Raw genomic sequence first — 12,820 nt, 5'->3', positions numbered from 1 at the left:
TTAACTAGAACTGAACCAGGGACACCTAGAAGTATCGAGACCTAAGGTAGATTCTATCGAGTTATTATTATAAATACAATAGGAAAGCTGTGACAACGATGCAGGGAAGAAGCATTCAAGGAAGTATGTTTGTTTTACACCCTCTTTCTTGCCACGTGATGTACAAGATCCTTCAAAGTCAGCGCAAGTGAAATGAGTTTAGTTGTCTCTCTTGCTTTGCGTAGGTAGTCAATGACTCACTGCCGTACAGTAGCGTGCTTAAAACGCCCGCCTTGAAGACCTCCATTTTGGTCATTGTACTAACAAGTCAGCGCAGGTGAAGAAGAGGCAGACAGAAAAAGCGATGGGAGGACAACATTAAAGAATGGACGGGCCTGCCATTGAGAGAGGTTCTAAACAAGGCAAAAAAAAAAAGGGAGGAATGGAGAAAGACGGTCGACAAATCTTGCATGGTGCCCCAACGGTCATACAGACTAAGGGATAGGTAAAGGTAAAGGTAAAAAAACTAAGCTTCTGTTGTTTTTTTTCCAAATTCTTGGTCTTTCTATTAAAGGTCAGTGTAGCCGTAACATGCCCCTTTTTTTTTTTTAAATCGATACACTATGTCACAATAGTGAAATGACACCAAATATGTTTGCTACACACTTACATATAAATATAGTTTCAGAGTGTAAGGTTTTCGGTCTGCTGATATTTTTCATTCAGACTTGAACTGTCTCCCACGTTTTGTCGCAGCTGTTTTGCCGTAGCCTTTTTTGGGGGCGATGGTCGTTTTAGGGCAGTCGTTTTGCAACGGGACGTTTTGGCGCGAAATGTTATGATCACATTATATATATATTCATTTTATTATGCCTCTAGTTAAAGGTCTAGACCTCCCCAGGATGTCGGTAGATTACGATTGGCAGGGTTCAAACCAAGGACATCCAAACGACATGTCCCGAGCAGATATCATACGACCAGGCTGACATCTATAGTTCGTAATATGCAAACATGAAAGATTCAAAATTATTAAAACTTTTTTTTTCGTGATTGGCAAAAATGCATACCACATATATAGTGTAGTATATTGAGTAAAAACAATGTTTATTATAAACAAGTTTTATGTTTTATATATTATCCTCAGAATCTTTCGCGCCAAAAATGCTGCGCCAAAAAGGCTTGCGCCAAAACAGCCCCGCCTGCCGTTCCACTCATGTTTTTGTCGAAAACGGCTCTAACGATTTTTTTTTTTAAATTTCATAGAGTTTAAATTAAAACAAAAATCATATTTTGGTCACACTGAGGCAAACTCGGAAGGGATCGTTATTTTGATCTTAAAATCTGTCATTATCATAAAATTAATTTTGGCACTTTAGCCATAATGAATACGAAGCACATCGAACATTCAGCTTCAATATTCGAATGACTTCCTGATCCCACAATTTTGTCTTTACGAAATGTTTCCAAAATGAGATCGAATATATATCAACTTTCCTTGACAATACATCCAACCAAGCGAAAGCTCGGTCACGTGGCATTTAAGTATAGTAGCATTCATGTGCTACACTAGATGAAATGTAAACAATCGATTTCATACCATGTCAACATTAGTAGGAAACAAGTTTTCTAGGTTTTCTTTCAACAGTGCTATTAAATATCATACAACATGAGGCGAAGGTAAATGCGTATTTAAATGTGTATCATTGTGTTTACGTTGCAATATTTAGTACATGTTTTGTTTTGCTAAGAATATTTTGTAGCTCTAATTTAAAAACAAGCAAAATATAACAAAAATTCTTTAAAAAAAACAAACAAAAAAAAAAAACAAGAAAAAGAACTCCGCACTTTGAACTATATTTGTCAATAATGTAGAATTTTTTTCATACATTCGATGTCAAGCAAAATATTTTTTTTGTCAATATTTAATGGACTAATTTGTTAATTTTTTTAAGATTATTTATGTTTTGTTAGGTATAATCCGAACTTTTTTTGTGACGGTACTCACCTGTACAGTGTACCGGCACCTTATTCAATGTGGGGAAAAATTATTACTTTTCTTGTATTTTAAATATTATTATCAAGTTATTAGTAGTTTAAATTAAGGCAATTCATCACTGAGTACCGGCACCTTTTACAAAAAAAAAAAAAAAAGACAAAAACCAAAAAACAACGGGTATAATAAATAGTCGTTTAAAGAATAGGTGTGGGAGAAATAAGGTGTTCAATTATTAAAGGGAACAAAACCCTAAATATATAGCCGTGTCTTTAAATACTGAAGGACTAATTTCCCATGGGCTCCTTTGTTTTAAATGTCGGTGAAAACTGGGCTTTCAAGGGGACGAAACCCTAAATATCTAGTCGTATCTGTAAATACTGGAAGATTTATTTCCCGTGGACTCTTTGTTTCCAGTCTTATCTTCTCTTAGATAATACAGACGTTACTTCAAAAACAAATAATAAAAGATGATAATTACGTCCTACGCATCATGCATCTAATTATGTATGTTAACCAATCACTTTATCGTCTTATATTCTGCCAAGTCACTCTTTTACCTGGCTGGCCGAATCTCGATTTTCAGGATTCTTAGGAAACCCACGAGTCCAGCCAACTGTGATGGGTATCTGACATACGTTGGCGAAATTTAAAATTAAATTCGGTTTGTCATTTTGCTGACCACACGACACCTTCGTTAATGGCCGCCTTAAAAGGATTTTTTTTTTTACTTTTTTTTACAATGTAAATAAAATGGAACAAAATTATCTGAATAGATTTTAAGCGCAAGCTTCTATGCAAAACTTGATGACGATCGGATTAGTAAAAGTGGTCGAAAATTCGATCGTTAGTTAACAAGCGTTACAAAATTGACCTATATTGATATTGTTGTACAATCTTACAGAATTCAATACGTAGAAATTAAAAAAAAAAAAAAGTTAACACATATTTAAAAAAAGGAGCAAAGCTTACATAAAATATAAGTTTATATTTTTTTTTTTAGGAAACCTCAGTATTTGTGCTATTTATTTAGTTTCCAACACAGTACGATCGTGGACTAGAGTGCAGAAAAGTTTCAGAAGATGTTGATAATGTCTTTTTATAATAATGTTAAAAAAGGAATCTTTGGGGCCTAGGCCTTTTTTTTTTCTTGCCTCTTTTTGTGTGTCTCTTTCATCTCTGTTTAGGGCTTCGTGTCTCGTTTTTTTTGGGCCCTTTTTTAAAATAAATTTTATTTAAAAACAGTTGACATAATTATTTTATAATAGTATTATCAAAGAACTTATATAAAACAAAATCTGTTGAAGAAAATAATATTTAGCACATACATTCCAACACAGTACGATCGTGGACTAGAGTGCAGAAAAGTTTCAGAAGATGATGATAATGTCTTTTTATAATAATGAATATATAATAAGGAAGGGTCACAGATTGCAGATGCCATACACAACAGAAGCAGAAAGAAGGGTGAAAATGCAACGGCGCCTGGTGATCACATATTGCCCAACCTGCGACCACAGCTGTGTATCAAGGATTGGCCTCTTTAGTCAGACAAGAAGTTGCAAAGGGACAAGATTGTCTCTCGAGACTTAAAATGCCAGAGATAATAATGATACAATAAATTTTAGAGTCAAATCAACTTTACCAAACAAAATTATTTAAAAAAAAAATAAAAGCAGAAAAAAATGAGTTAATAAAATTCCATGCTCTTCAATACCTTTTTTTTTCATGTGTACTATTTCCGGTTTTGTGAACAAGAAAACATATATCATAAGGAACTTCCTGAGGTCTGTTAGTTACAATTGTATACAGAGAATAAACCAATTAGGTTTATACAATAGCACAGAATAAATATTTTTTAATGTAAACTACTTAGGATATATATAGTGAAAAATATGAACAATATAATAATAATAATAATAATTATAATCTTTATTGTCCGTATGGAAATTTGTCTTACAATTTGTGCATTACACCAAACAAAAAACATTATAACTATAAGAAACCAAAGTGTACATTCACATCAGCGAATTTTGTGAAGGAGCAAAAAGAACTATCGGATTGAAAATCATTGGTGTACAAAATGAACCACAATGGCGATGTCACAGCCCCCTGGGGCGCCCCTGTGTTAACTATGCGTTCATTTGATATAACATTGTTTACCCTAACCCTCTGAGATCTCTGGGTCAAAAATTCATTAGCCCATAGTATTATGTATGGACTAATATTCAACGCTTTCATCTTTTCAATGAGTAAATGAAGTTGTATAGTGTTAAAAGATGATGTGAAATCAATAAAGAACAATCTTACATAAGTGATTGAATAGAACAATCAAATAGTGAACGGTGTAGATTAAATGATATTTTACAATTTTAACATCTTAGTCACATTTTTTCCCTTTGTCTCCATTACTTAGGGTTTCTTCCCTTGTATTGGTTTGCTCCTTTTTGATACATTAAACCAGTTATTTATGTTGTTTTTTCAAGCGTGCAGTTGTTTGGTTTAACATATATATATATACACAAATACATGTATACACATATATACACACAAACATTCACATACATACATAGGTATATCAGCATCTATATTCGTTTCTTTTATTTTTCCCTTGATATGCCAATTTTTGATTTCCTTCTTTGAGGTTTGGAACACTACTTCCTCATCATCAAGGTGGCTATCATGTAAGCTAGAGTCAGTATTTGGGGAGTTTCTGCTTTGTGACTATTGCTCTGTGACTATCTATTAGGCACATGGGTCTTATAGAGTCGTACAAAAAAGGTTATGATATCCTTAAAAGCCCGATGTTCTGTATAATGTTGAAATTTCAATAGTATATATTTGTCTCCAGACTACGCGCGCATGTACAATGTGGACAGGGCCGGTCCTAACAATTGCGGGGCTCTATGCGAAACTGATTGCGCGGGGCCCAATCTGGGTGGGAATAAGGATAATAAGTGAAAATAAAGATTTTGTATTAGAAAGAAAATTTGACTTTGAGTATTATTCATTCTTTACTAATAATAAAACTGCGATCAAATTACCTTTCTTTACGAACCTTGCAACCTATGGCATATTTATATGCTAGTGACTATAAAAGTAAATAAAGTATTGGAACTTCCGACTACTTTGGAAAGTCGCCCGATTATTACATTTTATTACATAAAACCTCACAATGCTTTTTTTCTTTTATCGCGAGTAGGATTGGCGTTTTCTGCAATGAATGACACCCACAAATGACAATTTTGTCTATTTTTCAGAAGATTTCAATAAATTCAGGAGATTTCCAGGAATTTTTCATATATATTTTGCAATTTAATAATTACACCTAGAATTAGCGCGGGGTCTATGAAAGTGCGGGGCCCACTACAACCGCAACCGGCCCTGAATATGGACAATGATGGTGGAAAATAAATATTGAAACACTCGTAACGTAATAACATACAATGTTTTTAAAAACGTAATTTTCCCACTTTTAAAGTTAACTCTTAAACGTGAATCTTTAAACTAAAGTTTGTTGACATATCATGAGGTTAGATGCTGTATCTTCAATGTTAGAACAACAGAAGGAAACAATATTTAAATAAAGTTATAATTGTCTGCCCTTGTTCTTATTTGTTTTCAAAGTTATTCTTCGTGTCGTTGTCTTGGGTTCTCACGCTTGATTTCTTCTTTTGCTTCCGATCTTTTGACTTGCTGGCCTGATGCTCCATTTCGATGTGGTGTTCTGTTGAATCAAGAAAGAGCTTTCATTTCTTCCAACCTCACTCCTCCTTGTAGATCAGTGGCTTCCAAACTTTTTGTCTCGTAGACCCCTTGCCATGTTTTCTGGTTTTTCGTAGTCCCCCTGCTTAAGTTATATTGAGTATTTTAAAATTCATCAATTTCAAATTACACATTTTATTTCTAACCAGAAACATGATTAGTAAAAAAAGTAATTTAAAACTACATTTTAAGTTTGACATATATACAATAGAAATAAATGGATAGCGGAAGAACTTTCTTGGACATTCCTATGGTCTTGGGGCTTAAGTTCGCTAGGCGGTGGTGTCGAATCCAGAGTCACAGGTTCGAGGCTCGGTCGGCGCATTCCCTTATTTTCATATCATTTTAATTCACTACTTTCTCTCTTCAAAACTTGGTCCCTGGTGCTGCTTTTCATTTATGTCTAATATATGTTTGTATCACATTTGTTTCAGCACCTAACTTCAACTCCATATTTACATTTTAAGTTGAATCTATTTTTTTCAATAAATTTATAAACAAAATTAAAATTTAAAATTCAAATTTAACAGTTAATACGTATTGCATACAATCACTAAACACATCGGAAACTTTTTGTTTTTAAAGGTTTGCAAGCTCACCATCCGTTGTTACGGAGATTATTTTTCATGGGTAATGTTGTTTAATGAAGTAGTTCTTCAAAACATGAAATATTAATGTGCCTTAAGTATCATATTAAAAGTTTTCGCAAAGAGCATTTTTTCGTGTATTTCACTATTCTGTCGCTGTCTTGTCTGTTTATTCCAAATGTCTGTTATTTGGTCTATCATTCTGTTGTTTTTTTTTCGTGTGTATTTTGTTTCACCATCAAGTATAATTTATTTTATTCTTCTACCGTTCGGGTGCTTTTGCACCTGATTTCGGCCCTTTCTGCATTTGTAATTGTATATCTCTTCAAGTTGGGCTGTTAATTCTATTTTTTTCTATCTCGACTTGAGTTTGAGTTGGCAGCTGTGTAAGTCTTTGTACTTCGTATTTCTTCTTTGTTTTATTCTCGATAAAATTTTAAATTATTTAATTGAATTTTTAATCAATGCCCATGTCTTTGTTAGTTTGTATTCATGTTCGGTTATGTCTTGTGCTGTGGTTAGGAGGACTTGGCTTATAAATTCTTTGATTTCCGGGTCTTCTAATAGACTATTATTTACTTTTGCAATGGGTTTCTTTTTTTAATTTTTGTCTCTAAATCTAGTAGTACCCCTTAATGGGGAATTTTCCCTTCCCTTTACGGGTGGTTCTATTGGGGCAATGGTTTGACCAGTGTTGATCCTGCCCACAGTGCCAACACTGTTGTCTTCTTTCTGGTATGGTGATCAGAACTTGATAAACCCTGGGATCGTCTACGAATTTAAGGTGTACTTTCTTAATTTTGAGCCATGCGGCCCATTTGTCAGAATTCTCTAACTTGACAGGTTCTACCTTTGAGCCTTCTTCAGCGAAAGACTCAAAGATCTCTATAATTTTTCTTTTTACGATAATGGGTGCTACCCAATGTAATGTTATTTTGACTTTTTCATCTTCTATAGTAGAAACCTCGACTTTTATGGTATCTTCTGTGCCGAAAGACTTCCCTAGAATTCAGTATCTTACCCTTACAGTAGTTGGAACTAAGTACCATGTATTTACAATGCGCAATCGCAAGGACAACAAAACAATGTGACGAATACTTTAATACATTGTTGTTGTGCTTTTGGTGCTGCATAAATGAATAACTTTTCAGGAATCTGTTTTATAACAATTTCATTCAATGTATGTTCACTTCAGCAAATAATAATAAGCTTAATGCAACACAATTATCTAGGATGTTACAAGTTCTTCAAGTATTGACAGTCCTCAGCATCACTTTGATTTTTCTACACAGCTCTGTGTTTCTAGATCGTGTCATCCATTTTCCAAAAAATATATTAGTTACAACGTAAGTATTCCAATCCAATATTTTCATTAAATTATGTGTGATTGTGAAAAAAAACAACAAATTATTAGATGATACAATATAGGCCTATATTTATCAAGGTTTTGTTTTTGTACATTGAATTCCTGTTATGTCAATAACATTGTTTTGCATTAACTCTTTCTCTCCTAATTAACGATACCATCGTTGATTATTTGACCCCCATTAAATTGAATTAATTTTTGGCTTATAAACGTGTAGGCCTATTTGTGTTATATAAAAAGAGCATGCTTTCTCCTATGATTCTATATCAAAAGAAAACGTTTTCTGATTACAAACAAAATGTGATAGAAGTTTAATCATAACAGGGTAGAATTTACAAATGTGAAAAATGAACAATTCTGTCACAACGTGAAAAATAATTACGGAGGTAAAGAGTTAAGCGATACTATGTTTTTACAAAGCTTAATACTGCTTTACTCCTACGGGTGTTCATAATGCTAAATAACTAAATGGAAGTCCTGTGCAGGCATTTTGATGAGGCCTCTTTCAGAAAAAAAAAGTACAGGCGCAGAAAGCGTAAAGAAAACTTTAACAGGTTATAGACACCAGGCGGACAATGGTTTTGTCTGCCTCAGATGTTGGAAAATATGCAGATCACAAGACTTACAACTGGGTTTATGTAGTCAAGTCTGGGTTTATCCAAATAAAGCTTGAAAGAGAATCCTCTTTTCTCACAAATTTCAACACACCCCTAGGTCGATATAGATGGCTACAGCTACCTTTTAGAATAAAATCAGTGCCAGAGACTTGCCAGAGAATTATGGAAAAGAATATAGATGGCTACAGTTATCTTTTAGAATAAAATCAGTGCCAGAGACTTACTAGAGAATTATGGAAAAGAATATAGATGGCTACAGCTACCTTTTAGAATAAAATCAGTGCCAGAGACTTGCCAGAGAATTATGGAAAAGAATATAGATGGCTACAGTTACCTTTTAGAATAAAATCAGTGCCAGAGACTTACTAGAGAATTATGGAAAACAATATAGATGGCTACAGTTACCCGTTAGAATAAAATCAGTGCCAGAGACTTACTAGAGAATTATAGAAAAACAATATAGATGGCTACAGTTACCTTTTAGAATAAAATCAGTGCCAGAGACTTACCATAGAATTATGGAAAAGAATATAGATGGCTACAGTTATCTTTTAGAATAAAATCAGTGCCAGAGATTTACCAGCGAATTATGGAAAAAAATGCTGGAAGGTATTCAAGATGCTTATGTCATCATAACATCATTTTGAAACAAATCATGCAACGAGCCACTCCACACAGAGAGGGCAAGAGAACGTTGATCTCCGAGTCACTTACTGGTGCAAATTTACCCGAAACTGAGACGCAAAGATTTATTTCATTTTTCTTTTAAAGTAAACTCTTTTAAAAGCAATTTTTTTGCTCAATCTAGGAGTATTTTTATGTCAAGAATTAAAATAACAAAAATAGTAATGAACTAATTAGTTCTAATTGATTTTGCATAAAACTACAAACCATTAGCCGACGTTATGATAATTTTCATAAATTGCATATAAAATATATTTCCATAACCAGAAACTGGGTCGTACTAGATGACGTCTCTACACCTTGTGTGGATGTAACTCTGATAACCAAACAAGATGATTGGAGTGTCGCTATTTTTGTCGACGTCGAAAAAGACATTATTGGATGTAGGTAGGTTAAAGGTGTCAAGCGTTTTCTGCTGTATATGTTTGTAAAACTTTTAAATGTTTCAATTTCATTTTCTTCTTGGTCTAAACCTTCCGCATGATGAGAAAGGCAACGGGCAGGGTTTGAATCCGGGGCCATCGAGACGACCGAACGACAGCCCAGCGCGCATACCGCACAATCCAACCTTTTGACTCTCAAAATCACACCTAGAGCTCCATTTCTGTTCACTCCCCCTCCCCAATTAAACTTATTAAGATTGTTGTTCCTTTTTTGCATGGATTGCATTTTGATCATTTGTTTCACCCTTATCATTCCAAAAAGAAGTGTGACTACTTCAAACATAATTTAGACATTACAAATGAAAAATAAGATAAGATAAGAATAACCCTAACCCTAACTAACATATTTTACACCTTTCTTTCAGTCCTTCCAAGTGTTATCAAATCACCAGAGATTATTTTCAACAGTCATCAAGTCATTTTTCAACTTTTACATTTATCAACACATCATCCAAATTGACTGGATATTTATTTGCTATAGAAAATGGCGCCAAGGTAATTCTAGATACAGAGTGCGACGCTTTAGTTGAAAACATCACTGGAACATTTCATATCAATGATGCACACCAATCTGGATTAATGTACGAGGGTGCGGGCTTGTTTAATCCTTTTCATCATTTTGGTCTGGCCGAAGCCTTTCCCAAAGAATTTTGGTCTCTAGGTAGAATCAACACAGCTAGAAACATATCTGAACTCAGAAACTCTGATATTTACTCTATAGTAGACTGGAGCTCGGTGTCTATAAGACAAGGTGTAACTGTCTCTACCTCGACTTGCTTAAAATACACTCAAGGCAATGTAAGCCGCCCTACAGTTGTAAATACTACTCCAATTTTTATTAGAAATTCAACTGCAGCCTCATTCAGCACTGGACCTACAGTTTTCTTTGAGGATGTCTTCAAGTTGCTTTTTATTCCACCAGAGTTAAATTTAGAAGAGAAGAAAGCTTTCAGGACAAGATTATTAAACGAAATGATCAAAGGTTCTCAACTTTTGACGTCTTTCTATTACGTATCTACACACAATCAACCTTACGACTGTGCATACGTCGCCGAAGCATGTAAGGAGAGTTTAAATACAAGTTGTGTTTCTAGTTCTAACTGTACTGACATGTCCTCTTGTAACCCAAACGATGAATGCTGTAATGATATACTGAAAAACGTAACCATTTGCATCATGAAGGCATGTCTTCCATTGAAAGATTTGACTAACATAAAAGTACCTATCTCTTCTTGGATAGATGATCTTACAAAGTTTACGCCAAAAATGTTATTACATCCAAGAACTATCACTAAAACGGTTTATCGTATTCCTCAGCAATTAAAAATGTTCAACAACATTACTAGTGATTTAGAGAAAATAGTTTCAAAAGACATAGTATCATTATGTGGACTTAATGTAACAATGAACTTGCATGCAATACAGAAAATGACTAATCCTGTGATAGACGATATATTGCTAATTATAGTAATAAATTATGACAGCTTGTTTCCTTCTCTTGGTTTTAATGAGTTTTTACACAGACAGTATTTTAAGTTTATCGTTTACTGTGTGCCCTCAGTAGAAGCCTTTCAGACGTACACGGATAAAGAGGGATTTAATTACGTCACTTTCATAGAAGGTGTAGCTCATGGCTGGGAATTTTTCTATGAATGCACTGCTGGCGCCATGAAGCTTGGTCTACCAGTTCAAGGCTATCTCCAGATAGGAGACGATGTCCTTCTGAATACTTGGAACATTGTTGCACTCCCTAGGACAGAAATGAGTATCTTCTCTAAGATGCATTTTAAAGAGCTATATAAAAAAGATCCTAAAAGTGAATGGGTTCACTGGAATTCCTACAGAGGTCAGAGAGCAGTTGAAAAAGTTATTGGGGAATTAAAAACTGCTTTGAATCTTACCGTTGAGGAGCAGTTAGAGAAATACCCGCGAGTAAATTTTACGACATTCGCAGAAAGATTTCTCAAAAACTTGGAAGGTAACCTGAAGCCCAACTTTGTAATTTACGGTGCAACTGATATTTTTTATGTCCCACAAATTTTACAGAACGAGTATATTACAATCACTGAAATATTTCGTAGGTATAACTGTATGGTGGAGTTAGTAGTTGGGAATATTTACATGGGACTGAAGAATCCTTTTGAGGAAAAGTATTTGTTTGAAGGACATGGGCTTTGGAATAGCGACAGACAAAAGCCTTGGATGTTTTTTGATGCTAGAAATGAGACTTTTATACATCCGTTTAAATGGCTTTACAATACGAAAAATGAAGAAGGAAGAACGTTTGCTTGTGAAAGATATTTACCTTTGCTGAGTTGATTGTCAATTCAAATTATAGCTTTATGATGTATGCTAATATGTTTTTGTTCTTCTATGTATGCTGGGCCGGCCTTAGGCAAGGGAAAACTAGGCAGATGACTTTTGCCTCAGATTGGAGGGGGCCTCGCACAGACTGAAAATATTTTTTTTATAGAAGAAATAATGGTGACTTTTTCTCACTGTTATTGTTGGAGTGCACTAGGTTTTTAGTAAATTACGTAATTTTAGTTTTTTTTTCATATTTATTTTAATTTTTCTATTTCATTTGAGGACACTGAATTCACTTTGCCTAGGGCCTTCACTTATCAAAAGCCGGCTCTGATGTATGGTTAAGCCTACACTATTTAGAATAGTTATATATATTTGATCACAGCAACGTCTAAAATAATTATTGTGTTACCTTTTTTGTGATTGAAGATTGGTTTAGGTCCACAATATTTTTTTGTACTTAAAATTAAAGTGAATTTGTCGGTGAATGATTTGTCATGTACCTATTGTCAGTAAGCCATTTGTCGTGTGGACCATTTGCCATGAACATATTGTGAGTGAAATTGTGTCTGAAAGATTTGTTGGTGAACAATTATATTTGACCTTTAGTAATATAGCCGATAATTAAGTTGTTAGAGCATTGTGCGAAAAACCCAAATGTCATGGGATCGTTTCTCATTCTGGCTAATTTGTTTTTTTTTTATTTATTTTTTTAATTTATGAATCGAACATAAAGTAGAATTTAATTTGAAACATATTTTAAATATATTATTTTTAGGGAAATGTTAAATTTACGAAAAAATTAGCTCCCTTTAGGGTAGATGAGCCACAGGGTCATGGCCAAATTATTGCATGCTTGCGAATCTTGGACACTAACTACAAAACCAGAGAGGAGGATCCTAGCAATGGGGATTACTGACCATTGTATAAAAAAAAGCAAATAAACCTTAATAGCAATATCACAAGATCCTTAGTGCTCGCAGAAAGACCTTCCTTCATGGAACAGTACCAGGAAAAAGAAGAACAGGAAAAGCGATGGGAAGACAACATAAAAAAATTGTAGATTTTGTGGGGCTAGG

At 34.1% G+C, this 12,820-nt stretch overlaps 1 protein-coding gene across 1 annotated transcript; it reads left to right on the top strand.

The window, feature by feature from the left end:
* Positions 1 to 1,571: 1,571 nt before the first annotated feature.
* LOC106075869 (uncharacterized) lies at positions 1,572 to 12,393 on the top strand. Its single transcript, XM_056040379.1, has 4 exons — positions 1,572 to 1,656; positions 7,557 to 7,670; positions 9,259 to 9,378; positions 9,800 to 12,393. Exons 1-4 carry the CDS (start codon positions 1,646 to 1,648, stop codon positions 11,751 to 11,753), a joined length of 2,199 nt encoding a protein of 732 aa, XP_055896354.1. The 5' UTR covers positions 1,572 to 1,645; the 3' UTR covers positions 11,754 to 12,393.
* The last annotated feature ends 427 nt before the right edge of the window (positions 12,394 to 12,820 follow it).

Source organism: Biomphalaria glabrata, chromosome 9 (assembly GCF_947242115.1).
Source record: "Biomphalaria glabrata chromosome 9, xgBioGlab47.1, whole genome shotgun sequence".
NCBI lineage: Eukaryota > Metazoa > Mollusca > Gastropoda > Planorbidae > Biomphalaria > Biomphalaria glabrata.
The sequence above is the reverse complement of the archived record's forward strand: the minus strand, read 5'-3'. Positions and strand labels throughout refer to the sequence as shown.

What these genes read in the sequence shown, in the direction of transcription:
- LOC106075869 (XM_056040379.1), top strand. An exon ending in AAAAATATATTAGTTACAAC is followed by an intron (nt 7,671 to 9,258) that starts GTAAGTATTCCA and finishes TTCCATAACCAG; the next exon opens with AAACTGGGTCGTACTAGATG. An exon ending in AAAGACATTATTGGATGTAG is followed by an intron (nt 9,379 to 9,799) that starts GTAGGTTAAAGG and finishes CCTTTCTTTCAG; the next exon opens with TCCTTCCAAGTGTTATCAAA.